The sequence below is a fragment of the Eschscholzia californica genome, unplaced genomic scaffold (assembly GCF_041429995.1).
Source record: "Eschscholzia californica isolate CP2 unplaced genomic scaffold, dmEscCali1.0.p SCAF_3, whole genome shotgun sequence".
NCBI classification, from domain to species: domain Eukaryota; kingdom Viridiplantae; phylum Streptophyta; class Magnoliopsida; order Ranunculales; family Papaveraceae; genus Eschscholzia; species Eschscholzia californica.
In genome coordinates, this window is record NW_028238420.1 from 24174077 (window position 1) to 24194310 (window position 20234).

General features: G+C 40.3%; 1 protein-coding gene across 3 annotated transcripts in view; it reads right to left on the reverse strand.

Annotated features, from left to right (window-relative positions):
* The window catches only part of LOC147549138 (uncharacterized), a 46867-nt gene extending 27447 nt beyond the window's left edge, over positions 1-19420 (reverse strand). The window contains exons 1-3 of one of the 3 annotated variants that reach the window (XR_015236620.1): positions 18896-19420; positions 11885-12909; positions 2106-3630 (exon numbers count right to left, since the gene is read on the reverse strand). Coding sequence is in view for 1 of the 3 variants with exons in the window: in XM_086665056.1 (XP_086521182.1) it covers positions 2229-3630; positions 11885-12018 (1536 nt within the window). In the remaining 2 variants the exon portion in view is untranslated. Of the gene's footprint in view, positions 1-1201; positions 3631-11884; positions 13616-18895 lie in introns of those variants that run through there. The other 2 variants (XR_015236619.1, XM_086665056.1) reach the window with 2 other exon arrangements.
* Between the last annotated feature and the right edge of the window lie 814 nt (positions 19421-20234).

The window sequence follows — 20234 nt, forward strand, 5'->3', positions numbered from 1 at the left end:
CCGTTTTCACCGTTGGACTCGTCTTTGACTCCTCTTCTCATTTGATTTGTTTGAAGTCTTTTTCTCTCGTTTTGGGTACATGAAATGATAGTGATAATTCGCTCCCTTTATTCCGAATTAAGTTCTTTATTCCAAATATGGTACCTAAACAAGAGAAACACATAAAATGTTATTGATAACACTCGAAAAGGACTAATTAGTCTATGTTAGGCTCCTTAAATGTGACATTTTCGTGTCACATCAACATCCCCAAACTTAAACTTTGCTAGTCCTCGAGCAAACAAAACAAAATAAAAGCCTAACTCACTTTCGGAGGAATCCCGGTTGCATTTAGCATATGCAACAAGCCGTTAAACCCCTAGGTTACCCCTAGTGTACGAGTGTGGTCTCGTGAGGGTTTTCATTGATCATGCCCACAAACATCGAGTTTCAAATGCATAAGGGTCCAACATCCAAATCATAGATAAGCATAGTTCACATAGTAAAGGGTTTAAGCATGTCAACACATAATGAATCAAGTAAATAAGTTCTTGTAAAAGCTAAAGGCCCCTTCACTAATGATCTTACCCTAAAGTGCTAGTGTCATACCATAATGAGCAACATCTATGTTCCGAAGTCACAACGCCTTGATTCCTAGTATAGTACATTTCGCCTCGACTTCGGCCTCACGGACATACACTCCAAATATGAAATCACTCAAGAATGGTTCACTCGTATGTGTGAGTGTGATCACTAACATGGACTCAACACATAAAAAGGGGTGAGGACAACATTTTGGTACGAATGATCTTCGAAAAGGAATTAGCCACTATATAGAGTGGGGAAGCTCACTCGCCCTTCTCACCCATTCTACCCTCTAAAGATGCCTTCTAAAGTTTAGCGGATACTAGAGATAGATGACGATGGAAGATTCCCGAGAATGTCGAACTCTTCATGATAGAACCTCTTAAGCACTTCCACATTCATTTCTTGCTCGAATACTTATTCATGAACATTAACACAAACACATATATATACAATCACATCACTCACACAAAAGAGCTAACATGCTCAAACATAACATAAACAACTTTATTCATCATTCATTTTTTTCATTTGTTTTTTTTTTCTTTTTTTTTTTTTTCTTTTTTTCCATAACACAACATCACATAAAACAAACATAACTCACACAATACTATATTCTTGCAATCAACTTTTTCCATTTCATACTTGCTTTGACATTCTTCTTTCTTTCTTCTCATGTCTTCATTCTCGGGATATAAGATGATGATGGTAATGGAGTATCCGCCTCCCTCTAGTTGACACTCTTATTGGGTTTCATGGACTACAAGGGCAAGGTTAATTCGCTATCCTAATGTCACTCCTAGTGCTAAGAAAGTTGAGCACACGAGATCAAATGAACTCTTTTAATAGTTACGAGGTTGAGTAGCTCTTCATTCTACTCGGAGTTAGCGCGGAAGAGTACACTCGAAGGACAATTTATGCTTTGAGCTCTCACATGGGTTAAGTCTCCACTAATGACTACTCTAGGTCTCTTAGAGATGTTTCTTCTTCACTAAGATGTTACTCCCATAGTATAACACAAACACTCAAAGACTCGACTTTCATGCAAAGACCATTAGCAATCACAAAACTCATCAACTCGACACATATGCATCAACATTCTTAAAACTATCACTATAATCACATGCAAGTCTACTTAAAATGTTCAAAAATTTTCAAATTTTGGCTAATTTGAACCCTTTTGTCTTTGAAACCCATGGTCATGCATTGGTTATGGTCATATCCCGCATCCCCAAACTTAAAACTAACATTGCCCTCAATGTTCTAAGCATACACTCACCAACAAATAAAGAGTCACATCAATTTAAAGAGAAGAGTGGAAAGATATTACCGTACCGAAGGAGATAAAAGATGATACTACCAAGACTCATGTATAACGAGGTTCCAATTTGATGCCAAGCTCACGCCATCCCCAAACTTGGAACAAACCACGCCTTAGAAGTAAAACATATAAGAAATGCTCCTAAAATATCCAAAAATATAATGGGAATGAAGCACATAAAAAGCAAGACCATATAAAATGACCACTCACGCGGGATCACTCGATTGCATTTAGCTATGCAATTAGCCTTTGATTCTCTTGTTTTCACACAAGAGCACGAGTTATGTCTCGCGGAGGGTTTCCAGAGATGCTACCCACAAACATCAAGACCCATCTTAATCGGCTAACGATCATATAGCAAAAGACGGAAGATTTGGGGGTCAACCCAAAGAAAGCTATATACAAATGCTAAAAGTCTCACAATAATATCAAACGAAAGAAGTGCAAGTGAGACTAGAAGCGAAAAGAGGCCATCCCCAAACTTAGTGGATGCACGGTCCACTAAGTGCGCATAAATGCTAGGGGCGACGACTAAACAGTCGTCAAAAGGATCGACATACAAATGAAGGGTCAGGAAGTCAGTCGAAGGTAAAAATTCAAACTCAAGCTTAGTGGATATAACATCCACTAAGTCCCTGGACATGCTAGGGAAGACGTCCGAAGTGTCCCAGAAGGGGTCAACAACCGAGTCTGAGATCAGGTGGAAGGTCGAACTAGTTTCTAAGGATAAGGCAATAGGCTCGGGGACCAAGTCAAGGTCCATAATTTCCTTAGGTAAATGGTTCGATAAACTATCCATTATGTCTCTAACTACTATGTCATCGACGTCCTTAAAGGCATCGGGAGCCTCAAAGTTAGGCATAACACCTTCCATTCTACATAACCCATCCAAATAATCACAAGTGGTAAAAGTTGGAAAGTTCAACATCATGTGATCCCCGAACTTGCTCATAGAGCTATCATCCTGAACATTAAAATCTAATGTAGTCGGATCATGGTGAGATGACAATGGTCGAGGGATTGAGCAATAAGGTTCATCGGTCAGTTCATGCTCTAAGGGTCTATCAAGAGCTTCTTCGACATTTAACTTAAGACTAGAGTTAGGTGTATTACCCTCACCATCATTCATAGTCTCTTCTTGAGTTTGGGGTGCGCAAACCCCTTCCTCGTCGATGATAGGCTCTGACTCGATTCTATCAACAATATTGAGAATCCATTCCGTGATCTCTTTTATTTCTCGATTGAATCTAGTTTGATACTCTAAAACTAATTGGAGAGTGTCTTCAGACATCTCCTCGTAATAAGGCACATGAGTATAACTAGACGAAGACTCTCGCGGAACACAGATCATGGGACAATACTCGGTCAAATGGTCTAAGCTCGCACAAATAGCACAAACCGGGTTAATGGTCTCCAAGGTCCTTTCTTCAATACCTTCATGTAGATACCTAGACTCGACTCTTTGAGTGGAATCATCGAGTCGGGAATTGTCATCACTAAGTGAACCGTCCGTATATGCTTGTCGATAGTCACGAAGACTTCGACGTGGTCGATCAATACTAATGGAACTACGGTTATCATCCAATGACAAATCCATACATGAAGGTGTGGTCATCCCAAATTCTTGTCGATAGTCTCGTAGACTCCTACGGGGTTGGTTACCCGCATGCTCATAATCCCTAAAACCATGTTCATGACGAGTCTGACCGACTCCATACATCCGTCGATATTCACCCTTGGTCATCCTTGAAGGAGTTGAAGGAGATGTCCTTCGACCAAGGTGACAATGCGAACAATTTGTCGGATAGGACAATTGATGTGGAAGATCATCAAGTCCGATTGATTTAGGGATCGTAGAGTTGTAGCTAGAGACCAACTACGATCGTCGAATTACGAAGTAATTCGCGGCTAACTTCGATCGGATCCTACAACGGGTTACACATAAGAGTGACAAATTGATCTAGGATATGACTAGTGGGAGTGAGATATAATCATGGGAGTGTCCCATAAACATATCTCATAGGCCTAAAAAGGAATTAGGCAAAGATAGTACAAAAAGGCCAAAAACAGGGTTTTTGGGCCTAGACCGGTTCGGGTACTTCTAGGACTCGGATTGGGCTGAATTTTGGAGGGTTAGTTGCTGATATAATAAAAATTATATCTGCCAATTTTCGTGGTGTTTGGGCACCTCCTCCTTAGGGAATTGAGAAAATACCAATAGTTGCTATTTTCGACTATTTCCCTAAATCTTATTCTAAAGGGTGTTTTAGGAAACCTAAAAGGAGGTGGATTCTTATTAGGGTTCTATATAAACACTCTTAGGGCAGAGAATAAGGTGTGGAATTTCTCTCTAAGCTTTCTTACTCTACCACATCAAGTAGAGAGGAGAAAGTGAGCTAATTCCCAAGCTATCTTCTAGTCAAGCAAGAAGAAGGTCTTCTTATTATCCAACCACCATTGGTGTGCTAGCTATACAACAAGGTGGGAGATCAAATTGATTGCTCGTGTCCCAAGTAGAGGAGCTACACTTGAAGCTCTTGGTCTTCTTCAATCAATTCAACTAGTTCGAGGGAAAAACGTTTAAGGTAATCTACTATCTCCATTAGATTAATTACTAGTTTTGCATGTGATCCTGGGAATACTAGTGTAGACATTAGATGTCATATTTCCGCTATAAACACTAGTAGAAGGGTGTAAAACCCTACAGTGGCGTCAGAGCCTCTTGCTATTAACTAGTTTTTGCTAAGAATCGAACTAATTTATATGCTTGATAGTTTGAAAATTGAGTTTATAAAAGTATTTTAAAAGGTGTTTTTAAAAAGGTATTTTTAACTCATAATTTGATGGGATTCAATAAATTTTCAAATTGAGAATCACATTGATGATTAAAAGTGTTTTAAAAGTCTCAATTTGATTGAATTTCAAACTAATCCATGCTTGATTAAATTGATAGTTATGTTTAAAAAGATTTTAAAACATAAAATTTGATTAATTTTGAATTGGATTCAAAGATTTTTCAAAATTGATTTCAAAATTGTTCTTTGAAAAATTTCAAAAACCTAGATTTTGATCCAAAATTGGTTTGATTAAGAGTTGTTTTTAAGTTTTGGAAACTTTTGAAAAACAAAATTTTGGAATTTTAGAAGTGTTCTAAAAGGAGTAGTTTTGAGTTTGGGAAACTCTCAAAACAAATTTGGAAAAATTTAAAAAGTTTCTAAAAGTTATAAAAAATTTTAGAAGTGTTCTAAAAGGAATTTCAAAAATTTAAGAAAAGTTTTAAAATTGGAAAATAGCAACTTAAAGTTGCATAAGAAAAAAAAAAAAAAAAATTTCTTTTTGGAAACTAGGGTTTTGAAAAACCCTAGTGTCCGGCCAGGAAGTTTCCTGGCCGGACCAGAAGCTTCCTGGCCGGACCAGAAGCTTCCTGGCCGGACCAGAAGCTTCCTGGCCGGACCAGAAGCTCCTGGATGCGTCCTCTGGACGCGTCCAGAGCAGCTGCTGAGACGCGTCTTCAAGACGCGTCCAGCAGCTGCGACAGAAGCTTCTGGACGCGTCTTGAAGACGCGTCCAGAGCAGCTACTAAGGACGCGTCTTGAAGACGCGTCCAGGTCGCGTCTAAGACGCGACCAGCAGCTGCGAAGGAGCTTCCTGGACGCGTCTAGGACGCGTCCAGAGCACTCGACCAGACGCGTCTGGGAGGTTCTGGGTGTCTCGGACTAGTCCGAGACACCTAGTGCTGGTCCGGTTCAGTACCAGACACGTCTAGGACGCGTCTGGTACATGGACTAGCGTCCTGACTCCGGCCAGGACGAGACCAGGCCTTAGCCAGGACATGCCGGCCCTATGGGCCGTGCTATGTCCGGACCTTGTCCGAGCCCTATTTGGGCTTGGGCCGGGACTTGTCTAGGACTTGTCCCGGGCTTTTTTCGAGGCTTTTCGGACCACGAAAAGGGACCATCATTCGAGTGGGAGTTTTTGCCAAAATTTTTTTCCGATTCCAACCAAATAATTCCAAAATCAATCCGGGCCATCTAAGAGCCCAAAATGGATTTCTCTTTAAATTGATTTATGAAATCATTAAGAATCGAACCAATATTTTTTCCGAAATTGACCCGGGCTTTCTCGAGCCCAAAACGGAGTTTTTCTAAAAGATGATTTTAATCATAAAAGATAAAACCGGAAAGCACCATTAGTTGAATTCTTCGAATTTAGACTTAAGGTCCGCAATGTGACATGTGATGTCAACAAAAATATCTCCCAAGATAATCATGCATATATAATTCTTAGCCTTGATATATTATATAATTGCATGTGATGTGAATGCGGGAAACTAGTATGGCCATAGATTTATTTCTTTATTCTTGTTTTAAGCACGGATGGGTGCATGCTTTGTAATTAATTTTAATTTCAAGTTTATACGATCTGCGAATCGTTAGTCTTGTAATTAGAGTTTAGGGTCTATGAGTCCATTGAAGAAACTCGAGGATGAAATCCAAAGGCGAGTGGGAAAAATCAATGGAGGTTCAAAGATGGCGATCTAAGACGAACCAAAAGGCGAAACAAGAAGAAAACCAAGGGTGATTAGATCTTCTAGGTTAGGGCCATACTAGGATCCATGTCTGCTTGATTTACTTTCTCGCGCGCATTTACTTACTTATTTACGCTTTATGTCGTGGATGTTAGTTTGGCTAAATAGTTCACTATAACAAACGCCAGACTAGCGTAAAAGTCCCCAAAAGTAATCTTGAGTAATCGCCTATCCAGATTAAGACACTCGTTGCGCCCTTGTTCGAGGAAGGTGGGTCGGCCTTCGCAGAGTACCTCCTCTACCTTGGGACAATGCGGGTAGGGCTATAGAAGAGGCCTACACGTCTAAATGGTTCTACTCAACGAGATCAGCAAGAGAGTCTTGGATACTCGAGGTAAAAGGATAGATTAGTCATTCATTAATGAAATCTATCAACCAAGAGTCATAAGGTATGATCAGTGAAGTAGTTCGCTCACCCGGAACGACGGAGTCAAAGGGTAGGGCCTTCGTCCGCTTTACTTCGAAGAACTGGGGTCTTGGAATCACTTATTCAATCGGGGACGATTTTTATTGAATAATGTGGGAAAACTAATGTTTTTCAAAAACGATAACGAGTTTTAAAACTTTGCCATTTCTTTATGTAGTTTTAAGATGACACAAACGATTTCAACATTGAATCACACCTAAGGGAGGTGCTGATCCACTTCCTAGAATGGAAGAATGAATCCGAGAATAATTCTCAGATTCAAAAGGAAGGTGACTAGAATACCCAATCCCAATGTTGACTCATACAAGAGAAGGTCAAAAGCCATTTGCAAGCAATCGTATAACATTCTCTTTGGAAGAATAATGAATGCTAGCATAACCATTAAGACAAACTGAGGAAGAATTTCCCACAGAAGTCATAAATGGAGAGGTACGAGACCTCCAAGGCAATCTGAAAGTCATCCTAACGGAAGACAACAGAATACATCTATCACCCAATTCAATATTGATTGAACAAAGATAGATAAGACCTTAGATGAGTCACTCAGGTTGTTACAAACAAACTGAGCAGAACATACGGGAATATCCAGTCTAAGAAAGGTTCTTAAGATTTGGTACAAAGAATCTAAGAAATAGATTCAAAAGGGCAAAAGGATCAGTCAAGTGAGACAAACATTTGATCAAAGAAAGGCAGCTACCGAGTACATGATCAAGAGTATTTCTCATTACTGTGAATGTTTCTGAACAATGGCTAGACCATTTAAAAGGAAACTACCTTTAGCACCTGGAGGACAAAAGGAATGGAATTATGAATTCCGATTCCGTATCCTTGTTAACAAAGTTAAAAACAAGTATCGTAAAATTCCTTCATCAGGTATTTAAGACCAGATGAGCGGCTCAGTGGGAGCTCAAGGAAATCACATACTTGACTAAAAGAAGTAAAGATCCAAGAGGGAGCAGAAGCAGTAATGCTAGGGATGCTGAAAGGGATCGAAGTCTTCTTTTAGACACTGATCTAGCTTAGAACTTAATAGTGATTATTTTGTTCTTCTAGAAACGTCTGATGTTTTAAACCAGTGATAAAATTAACTGAAGGTTAACATTGATAATGGCTAAAATCAAGAGATTCAAACTCATTAAACTTCAGCATTGTCAATTGGGTCTTAAGGACTAATTGACAAAGTCACCCTTTTCAAAAGGCATAAAGACTAGTAATCTATTAGGACTCATACGGTGTTATGCAGACCTATAAGTTTACTTGCAGAAGCTAACGAGAGAAACTTCAAAAACGTACTCTGACAACTTCATGAAGTATGGAAACGTACAAATCATAAAGTATAAGTCAGAATGTTTGAAAGGTTCAAACAAAGTACAAACCGAAGTAAAGAATCACTTTGACAAGATAGTGAAAACTTGAGTCAAACACTTGATAACCATCAAAGGAGTTGAGAAACAGTTTCCCAACTCTGCTCCATGGAACACATCCGACGGATGGTGGATTCAGTGGGAGCAATCGAACATTGCTATGCATAAATTCGATCAAAGATGGGTTTAAGCCAGTCTTCCGAATATTTTGGGACATATTCTATAAACGATTGTTTTCACACTTACCAAAATTCCGTCTAAAGCTAAATTTGTAAAAGCATTACAAAACTAGCTAATATCTGACGCAATTTCTTTTTAAAAAAGAAATTTGGGCTTCTTCCATAACCAATCAAGAGAACAAAGTGTTTGTTGCTCATGATAGTATTCTTCTAATAATTAGCACACCTAGTAGTCTGGGAGAAAACACTAATTATTACAAGAATAAGTGGGAGAAAAGTACAAGTCGATTTAATTCGATCATGAAAAAAATCATGGAGGGTCATGAAGAACAATCATGAAACTTGTACAAGACGATTAAAGTCGACCAAGAGCAACAAACTGCGGCTCCTCGGAAAAGGAAAGGTTAAAGACATGATCTTATAAACCCACCGCACAAAAGCGAATGTCATTCGCCGGAGAACTCTCAAAACAAGTGAAAGTGTCTCTAAAGGAATATCTTAAAGTAATTGAGAAAATTCCAAATTGTTGTTCAAAAGCCCTAAAAGGTCAAATCTCAAAGACACAGAAAATAAAGGTTATTTCTGAAGAGATAAAAGACCTGCGCAGAAACGGAAACTGACTCTAGATTTTGGCTAGAACCCAAAATCATCGTGGAATCCATATCTCGTCAAGACATGAAGCTTGATAATTTAAGTCAACAAAAGACCTAAATTGGTTTTCCAAAATAGAAAACTGAGAAGGATGGAAACATTCGTGTTTCCCGAAACGAGACAAGAAGAATAAAGATTCTTCCAATCAAGTTATGTCCACAAGCATGCTTCAGAAATCTATCGACGGATTAAAAGCACGCAAGAGTTAGAATCTTCGATTCAAAAGGCAATCAGAGAAATTTGATTCCTGGAGAATGAATAAAATCTTGAATCACGAGTTTCAAGAAGGTAAGTGGGAGTAAACAAACCTTCCGGGTCCGTATGCAGAGTACATACAAAAGATTGAGTACGACATAAGGTGTTGTATAACAGTAACGAACTGACTCAATAAAGGACCACACACAAAAGGATAAAATGCCATTTTGGGCATCTGAAGATCTATAAGCATAGATCAAAAGGATGATAGGATTAGAGAGACTCAGTACGCTGAGATGCTTGAGATCCGAAACAGAAAATCTAAGACTCGGAAAGTCTAAAAGAATTTCGACCCAAAAACTCATGACAGAGGGCGTTGCAAAACTCGGAGTCTAAAAGACACCGATGAGCTAGCACGCATGAGAGAGACATTTATGTTCGAAAACATAAAGTCAATCATGTTGGCATGATTAGCATTTAAACATCCGAATTCGGATTGGAAAACCGAAACACTACTTAGTACATCCTAGAAGGCTAAAGGATGAAGTAGTACAAAGTTGAACATGTCATCGTAGCAAACTTCCAGACATGGAAGGAAAGTAGGCTAAAAGTGTTTTAAGCCGGGAACTGTTGCAAATACTACACAAAGAATTAAAGGCCTTAACTCTAGTAAAGATTACTAGATATTATCAAGGTTGAAGATAGTAATCTTCAAATTAATTGATAATAAGCAAAGTTTAAAACCGACTACCACGGTAGTCAAACTAAACTGTCACCTTAGACATAGTATGAGATTCATACACAGTCTAAGGCATGAGGTATAATTTTAAACCTCGACAAGTAAAACTGAGTGGGTAAAAGGAGTTTTACGGAAGAGGCTCAGATTTACAACTCTCGTTATCAGAAATAATAAGAATTATTTCACCAGTTGTCTAAACTTGGTTTAGTGTTTAAACGACAGTCCATAGATAATAAAACGTTCCGAATAGGTTTGTCAGATACGTGATCTGATGAATGAACCCCTATTAAGTGAACTTGGAATATTTATTATCAAAATCCCTGGTCCAGGTCATTGCATGGACAACAATGACTCACGAAGACTAGCACGGGAGTCGATGGGTTAGCGCAGTTTCATGGGCTATAGGAATAGTATATTCTATTCGACTACGTGGGTTTATAAAAGGTTTATACACTGGATAACCCTCAAATGAGAAGTACATCATTCGTGATGAACGTCAATACTTCTCATAAAGACAATTGGAGAGATTCCTCAAAACATGAGTGCTCCACTCATCTTATGTAAGGAATGCCCGACTTTGGTTCCGTTAAACGCCGCGCCGTAAAAGGAGGTCATAAAGACTGATACTGGGAAGGACAGGATAGACATGAAGTTAAGTGGGAGCGCAAGAATGGATTGTGTCACCCTAATCACATTAGGTACAAAGTGTCTCAAGGCCACTTGATGAGTAGCAACTGAAAATGCGTGGCCGCGCTCAAACGGATTAAAAGTTAATCGTTTGTCTTTTACAGTTGTACTCGGATATCAAGAAAGTCTGAATGATGTGACGTATCAGATGGGATACTAAATTGACACGGGAATCGAGGCATTGCACTTGTTCTAAGTCCAAGTGGGAGTCTGAAGGAGTTGAAGGAGATGTCCTTCGACCAAGGTGACAATGCGAACAATTTGTCGGATAGGACAATTGATGTGGAAGATCATCAAGTCCGATTGATTTAGGGATCGTAGAGTTGTAGCTAGAGACCAACTACGATCGTCGAATTACGAAGTAATTCGCGGCTAACTTCGATCGGATCCTACAACGGGTTACACATAAGAGTGACTAATTGATCTAGGATATGACTAGTGGGAGTGAGATATAATCATGGGAGTGTCCCATAAACATATCTCATAGGCCTAAAAAGGAATTAGGCAAAGATAGTACAAAAAGGCCAAAAACAGGGTTTTTGGGCCTAGACCGGTTCGGGTACTTCTAGGACTCGGATTGGGCTGAATTTTGGAGGGTTAGTTGCTGATATAATAAACATTATATCTGGCAATTTTCGTGGTGTTTGGGCACCTCCTCCTTAGGGAATTGAGAAAATACCAATAGTTGCTATTTTCGACTATTTCCCTAAATCTTATTCTAAAGGGTGTTTTAGGAAACCTAAAAGGAGGTGGATTCTTATTAGGGTTCTATATAAACACTCTTAGGGCAGAGAATAAGGTGTGGAATTTCTCTCTAAGCTTTCTTACTCTACCACATCAAGTAGAGAGGAGAAAGTGAGCTAATTCCCAAGCTATCTTCTAGTCAAGCAAGAAGAAGGTCTTCTTATTATCCAACCACCATTGGTGTGCTAGCTATACAACAAGGTGGGAGATCAAATTGATTGCTCGTGTCCCAAGTAGAGGAGCTACACTTGAAGCTCTTGGTCTTCTTCAATCAATTCAACTAGTTCGAGGGAAAAACGTTTAAGGTAATCTACTATCTCCATTAGATTAATTACTAGTTTTGCATGTGATCCTGGGAATACTAGTGTAGACATTAGATGTCATATTTCCGCTATAAACACTAGTAGAAGGGTGTAAAACCCTACAATCCTAGGTCGGTCAGACTCAACTCGCCTATTCCTATCACTAGTCGTAACATTCCTATATAAATTTGAGTAGTCCTGATGACTTGTAGATGGTCGACTAGTGTTGGAAAGGGTTCGCATAAGGTCATTCTCATCAAATGACCAACTTGTCATGATCTCACAATGTTTAAGGATACTAACTCACAATCACAAAATGGGAACTAACACTTAAAGAACTAAACAATCACACACAAGTAAAAAGGAAGAGATAAAATGCGATACTATCGAGTGCTCCTCTCGTTTCGTTCGCCTTTCTTCTTAAGTTTCTCGATTCCTTCCTTTTCCTTCGCCTTTATGTCACTTTTGGCTCTTTTCTCGAAACGGTTCCTAAAAAAATAAAAGATAAGAAACTACAAAACAAACAAAACAAAAACGTCTAAGAAGCAGATAACACAAGACTAATGAACCAAACAAACAAACGATGTCCAAACTACTAAACCTATCCCCGACAGCGGCGCCAAAAACTTGATGCACCCGAAAAGGTTGCACACCCAAGCGGAGGTATCAAGTAGTAACCGGTAAAACCGGAGTCGATCCAAGGATAGGAAGGTAGTTTGGATATCGAAGGGTCTTATCCCTCGGTCTAGATATTAAATGCTAACTTAAACTAAAAAAGAAAGGAAGAAAGATGAATAAGGGGTTTTGATTGAAAGAGTAACAAAAAGAATAAAGCGAGTAAAACTAACTAAACAATAAATGTAAATGGGCAAGAGAGATTCGAGAGAAAAGTAGGAGGAACAAGAGTCGGGAGACGGTAAGACTCGATTCGGGCAACAAATAAGCGAGAGAGGTGTCGAAGTCCGGGAATCCATAATGATAAACCTACGACTACGTGTAGTCCGATCTAATGTTCCTAAGTATAATCGATATTCGACTCCTAAAGTAGATGTCTCTAAGTACTATGTATATCCAGAGATCATACTTAGTCAAACAAACGTCTAAATCGGTTAATCCCGAGTCATCGAAAGTGTCGCCTAGTCGCCTAACTATGTGAAGTGCATGACAAGACACATGAAATTATGACTTAGACTACGATCGATATCGAATACTTCGTTTCGTCTATTAACTATGCGAAGTGCTTGACAAGACACATGAAAATACGATCAAAACGATAATCGAAATAAATGAACATCAATTATAATCAAAACGTCAAATCATATTAAACATAATCACGAATTCATCACATTTCATCTCATATAATCGACACACTAAAGTTAGCTAAATATGGTGATTGAATAGGAAATGGAAAGGAAATGGTGAGAGAATCCCCCTTTTCGATGATGGTTCGAGGCTAAGTTCGTCGGAAAATATTAGTCTTCAATTCCAGCCGATCTCCCCTTAGCAAATTTCTGGGTTCCCCATAGCGACCACCATCATCTTCTACATTTAGAACTCAACCTCCATTAAAGCTAAACCCTAGCTTTCTCTCTCTACAATTTCTAATCCGAAATCAAATCAAACCACATGGGAAGCTAGATCAACACATGGGGAGTAAAAGCCCTAAGGTTTCCGGCCAAGAAAGTGGCCGGAACCCTAGAAATAATCCGGCCAAAAACCTTCAAAATCCGGCTAAGAGAACATAGATCCGGCCAAAATAGCTCCTGCCCGAGCCAAGAGCTGCTGTCCCGTGCAAGTGTGCGCGTCCCTAGCAAGCAGCCGCAACCTCCATAGCTGCTACCGAGCATGAGAAGCACCCCGAGCAGCAGCTCTTGTGAACTCGAGCTGCTTCAAACAGCAGCCTTGCTGCTTGTGCGTCTTGCTGTTCCGGCAGTCCCAGAGTTGCTGGCCCGAGCTGCAGATGCGTCCCGGAGTTGGAGCGTGCTGGGTTGCTGCTGCCGTGCTGCTCATCCCATGCTCCGAGTTGCTGCTCGGCCGGCCAAAGCTAGGCCGGACTGGTGTGCTGGCCGGCCTATGCTTGGGCCGGCTCCTCCTTCCTCTTGCTCTTTTTTTTCCCTCTTTCTTCAAGCTCTTCTTTTGGTGATGAAGAACCCTAGCCTCTAGCCTCCTATTTTCTCTCTCTCTCTTAGTTGCTTGGTTGATTTTTGAGGAAGAAGATGAATAGTGTATTTGACTCAAACCCTAGACTTAGTCAACCTTGACTTTGACTCAAACTTGAGTCCATTGGGTGCCTCCAAAATCTCTTCCTTCTTTCATCTTCTTTGGGCTTGGGTTTTATTCCTTCATATCTAGGCTCTTGGGTTTTAGACTTAGGCTTTAATCTACACTTGGAAATCAAGGGGGGGTGCCTTCAAAGAATCTTTGTTTTAAGACCGAACCTCGACTTCTTTCTTTCACAACTTCCCCGTCCGAACTCGGAATGGACTTCCGTTTTCACCGTTGGACTCGTCTTTGACTCCTCTTCTCATTTGATTTGTTTGAAGTCTTTTTCTCTCATTTTGGGTGCATGAAATGATAGTGATAATTCGCTCCCTTTATTCCGAATTAAGTTCTTTATTCCAAATATGGTACCTAAACAAGAGAAACACATAAAATGTTATTGATAACACTCGAAAAGGACTAATTAGTCTATGTTAGGCTCCTTAAATGTGACATTTTCGTGTCACATCAACATCCCCAAACTTAAACTTTGCTAGTCCTCGAGCAAACAAAACAAAATAAAAGCCTAACTCACTTTCGGAGGAATCCCGGTTGCATTTAGCATATGCAACAAGCCGTTAAACCCCTAGGTTACCCCTAGTGTACGAGTGTGGTCTCGTGAGGGTTTTCATTGATCATGCCCACAAACATCGAGTTTCAAATGCATAAGGGTCCAACATCCAAATCATAGATAAGCATAGTTCACATAGTAAAGGGTTTAAGCATGTCAACACATAATGAATCAAGTAAATAAGTTCTTGTAAAAGCTAAAGGCCCCTTCACTAATGATCTTACCCTAAAGTGCTAGTGTCATACCATAATGAGCAACATCTATGTTCCGAACTCACAACGCCTTGATTCCTAGTATAGTACATTTCGCCTCGACTTCGGCCTCACGGACATACACTCCAAATATGAAATCACTCAAGAATGGTTCGCTCGTATGTGTGAGTGTGATCACTAACATGGACTCAACACATAAAAAGGGGTGAGGACAACATTTTGAAACGAATGATCTTCGAAAAGGAATTAGCCACTATATAGAGTGGGGAAGCTCACTCGCCCTTCTCACCCATTCTACCCTCTAAAGATGCCTTCTAAAGTTTAGCGGATACTAGAGATGGATGATGATGGAAGATTCCCGAGAATGTCGAACTCTTCATGATAGAACCTTTTAAGCACTTCCACATTCATTTCTTGCTCGAATACTTATTCATGAACATTAACACAAACACATATATATACAATCACATCACTCACACAAAAGAGCTAACATGCTCAAACATAACATAAACAACTTTATTCATCATTCATTTTTTTCATTTGTTTTTTTCTTTCTTTTTTTTCACTTTTTCACTTTTTTTTTTCTTTTTTTCCATAACACAACATCACATAAAACAAACATAACTCACACAATACTATATTCTTGCAATCAACTTTTTCCATTTCATACTTGCTTTGACATTCTTCTTTCTTTCTTCTCATGTCTTCATTCTCGGGATATAAGATGATGATGGTAATGGAGTATCCGCCTCCCTCTAGTTGACACTCTTATTGGGTTTCATGGACTACAAGGGCAAGGTTAATTCGCTATCCTAATGTCACTCCTAGTGGCTAAGAAAGTTGAGCACACGAGATCAAATGAGCTCTTTTAATAGTTACGAGGTTGAGTAGCTCTTCATTCTACTCGGAGTTAGCGCGGAAGAGTACACTCGAAGGACAATTTAGGCTTTGAGCTCTCACATGGGTTAAGTCTCCACTAATGACTACTCTAGGTCTCTTAGAGATGTTTCTTCTTCACTAAGATGTTACTCCCTTAGTATAACACAAACACTCAAAGACTCGACTTTCATGCAAAGACCATTAGCAATCACAAAACTCATCAACTCGACACATATGCATCAACATTCTTAAAACTATCACTATAATCACATGCAAGTCTACTTAAAATGTTCAAAAATTTTCAAATTTTGGCTAATTTGAACCCTTTTGTCTTTGAAACCCATGGTCATGCATTGGTTATGGTCATATCCCGCATCCCCAAACTTAAAACTAACATTGCCCTCAATGTTCTAAGCATACACACACCAACAAATAAAGAGTCACATCAATTTAAAGAGAAGAGTGGAAAGATATTACCGTACCGAAGGAGATAAAAGATGATACTACCAAGACTAATGTATAACGAGGTTCCAAGTTGATGCCAAGCTCACGCCATCCCCAAACTTGGAACAAACCACGCCTTAGAAGTAAAACATATAAGAAATGCTCCTAAAATATCCAAAAATATAATGAGAATGAAGCACATAAAAAGCAAGACCATATAAAATGACCACTCACGCGGGATCACTCGATTGCATTTAGCTATGCAATTAGCCTTTGATTCTCTTGTTTTCACACAAGAGCACGAGTTATGTCTCGCGGAGGGTTTCCAGAGATGCTACCCACAAACATCAAGACCCATCTTAATCGGCTAACGATCATATAGCAAAAGACGGAAGATTTGGGGGTCAACCCAAAGAAAGCTATATACAAATGCTAAAAGTCTCACAATAATATCAAACGAAAGAAGTGCAAGTGAGACTAGAAGCGAAAAGAGGCCATCCCCAAACTTAGTGGATGCACGGTCCACTAAGTGCGCATAAATGCTAGGGGCGACGACTAAACAGTCGTCAAAAGGATCGACATACAAATGAAGGGTCAGGAAGTCAGTCGAAGGTAAAAAGTCAAACTCAAGCTTAGTGGATATAACATCCACTAAGTCCCTGGACATGCTAGGGAAGACGTCCGAAGTGTCCCAGAAGGGGTCAACAACCGAGTCTGAGATCAGGTGGAAGGTCGAACTAGTTTCTAAGGATAAGGCAATAGGCTCGGGGACCAAGTCAAGGTCCATAATTTCCTTAGGTAAATGGTCCGATAAACTATCCATTATGTCTCTAACTACTATGTCATCGACGTCCTTAAAGGCATCGGGAGCCTCAAAGTTAGGCATAACACCTTCCATTCTACATAACCCATCCCAATAATCACAACTGGTAAAAGTTGGAAAGTTCAACATCATGTGATCCCCGAACTTGCTCATAGAGCTATCATCCTGAACATTAAAATCTAATGTAGTCGGATCATGGTGAGATGACAATGGTCGAGGGATTGAGCAATAAGGTTCATCGGTCAGTTCATGCTCTAAGGGTCTATCAAGAGCTTCTTCGACATTTAACTTAAGACTAGAGTTAGGTGTATTACCCTCACCATCATTCATAGTCTCTTCTTGAGTTTGGGGTGCGCAAACCCCTTCCTCGTCGATGATAGGCTCTGACTCGATTCTATCAACAATATTGAGAATCCATTCCGTGATCTCTTTTATTTCTCGATTGAATCTAGTTTGATACTCTAAAACTAATTGGAGAGTGTCTTCAGACATCTCCTCGTAATAAGGCACATGAGTATAACTAGACGAAGACTCTCGCGGAACACGGATCATGGGACAATACTCGGTCAAATGGTCTAAGCTCGCACAAATAGCACAAACCGGGTTAATGGTCTCCAAGGTCCTTTCTTCAATACCTTCATGTAGATACCTAGACTCGACTCTTTGAGTGGAATCATCGAGTCGGGAATTGTCATCACTAAGTGAACCGTCCGTATATGCTTGTCGATAGTCACGAAGACTTCGACGTGGTCGATCAATACTAATGGAACTACGGTTATCATCCAATGACAAATCCATACATGAAGGTGTGGTCATCCCAAATTCTTGTCGATAGTTTCGTAGACTCCTACGGGGTTGGTTACCTGCATGCTCATAATCCCTAAAACCATGTTTATGACGAGTCTGACCGACTCCATACATCCGTCGATATTCACCCTTGGTCATCCTAGGTCGGTCAGACTCAACTCGCCTATTCCTATCACTAGTCGTAACATTCCTATATAAATTTGAGTAGTCCTGATGACTTGTAGATGGTCGACTAGTGTTGGAAAGGGTTCGCATAAGGTCATTCTCATCAAATGACCAACTTGTCATGATCTCACAATGTTTAAGGATACTAACTCACAATCACAAAATGGGAACTAACACTTAAAGAACTAAACAATCACACACAAGTAAAAAGGAAGAGATAAAATGCGATACTATCGAGTGCTCCTCTCGTTTCGTTCGCCTTTCTTCTTAAGAAACTACAAAACAAACAGAACAAAAACGTCTAAGAAGCAGATAACACAAGACTAATGAACCAAACAAACAAACGATGTCCAAACTACTAAACCTATCCCCGACAGCGGCGCCAAAAACTTGATGCACCCGAAAAGGTTGCACACCCAAGCGGAGGTATCAAGTAGTAACCGGTAAAACCGGAGTCGATCCAAGGATAGGAAGGTAGTTTGGATATCGAAGGGTCTTATCCCTCGGTCTAGATATTAAATGCTAACTTAAACTAAAAAAGAAAGGAAGAAAGATGAATAAGGGGTTTTGATTGAAAGAGTAACAAAAAGAATAAAGCGAGTAAAACTAACTAAACAATAAATGTAAATGGGCAAGAGAGATTCGAGAGAAAAGTAGGAGGAACAAGAGTCGGGAGACGGTAAGACTCGATTCGGGCAACAAATAAGCGAGAGAGGTGTCGAAGTCCGGGAATCCATAATGATAAACCTACGACTACGTGTAGTCCGATCTAATGTTCCTAAGTATAATCGATATTCGACTCCTAAAGTAGATGTCTCTAAGTACTATGTATATCCAGAGATCATACTTAGTCAAACAAACGTCTAAATCGGTTAATCCCGAGTCATCGAAAGTGTCGCCTAGTCGCCTAACTATGTGAAGTGCATGACAAGACACATGAAATTATGACTTAGACTACGATCGATATCGAATACTTCGTTTCGTCTATTAACTATGCGAAGTGCTTGACAAGACACATGAAAATACGATCAAAACGATAATCGAAATAAATGAACATCAATTATAATCAAAACGTCAAATCATATTAAACATAATCACGAATTCATCACATTTCATCTCATATAATCGACACACTAAAGTTAGCTAAATATGGTGATTGAATAGGAAATTGAAAGGAAATGGTGAGAGAATCCCCCTTTTCGATGATGGTTCGAGGCTAAGTTCGTCGGAAAATATTAGTCTTCAATTTCAGCCGATCTCCCCTTAGCAAATTTCTGGGTTCCCCATAGCGACCACCATCATCTTCTACATTTAGAACTCAACCTCCATTAAAGCTAAACCCTAGCTTTCTCTCTCTACAATTTCTAATCCGAAACCAAATCAAACCACATGGGAAGCTAGATCAACACATGGGGAGTAAAAGCCCTAAGGTTTCCGGCCAAGAAAGTGGCCGGAACCCTAGAAATAATCCGGCCAAAAACCTTCAAAATCCGGCCAAGAGAACATAGATCCGGCCAAAATAGCTCCTGCCCGAGCCAAGAGCTGCTGTCCCGTGCAAGTGTGCGCGTCCCTAGCAAGCAGCCGCAACCTCCATAGCTGCTGCCGAGCATGAGAAGCACCCCGAGCAGCAGCTCTTGTGAACTCGAGCTGCTGCAAACAGCAGCCTTGCTGCTTGTGCGTCTTGCTGTTCCGGCCGTCCCAGAGTTGCTGGCCCGAGCTGCAGATGCGTCCCGGAGTTGGAGCGTGCTGGGTTGCTGCTGTCGTGCTGCTCATCCCGTGCTCCGGTAGCTGCTCGAGCAGCAGCCCGAGCTGCTGCTCGGCCGGCTAAAGCTAGGCCGGCCTGGTGAGCTGGCCGGCCTATGCTTGGGCCGGCTCCTCCTTCCTCTTGCTCTCTTTTTCCCTCTATCTTCAAGCTCTTCTTTTGGTGATGAAGAACCCTAGCCTCTAGCCTCCTCTTTTCTCTCTCTCTTAGTTGCTTGGTTGATGATTGAGGAAGAAGATGAATAGTGTATTTGACTCAAACCCTAGACTTAGTCAACTTTGACTTTGACTCAAACTTGAGTCCATTGGGTGCCTCCAAAATCTCTTCCTTCTTTCATCTTCTTTGGGCTTGGGTTTTATTCCTTCATATCTAGGCTCTTGGGTTTTAGACTTAGGCTTTAATCTACACTTGGAAATCAAGGGGGGGGGGTGCCTTCAAAGAATCTTTGTTTTAAGACCGAACCTCGACTTCTTTCTTTCACAACTTCCCCGTCCGAACTCGGAATGGACTGCCGTTTTCACCGTTGGACTCGTCTTTGACTCCTCTTCTCA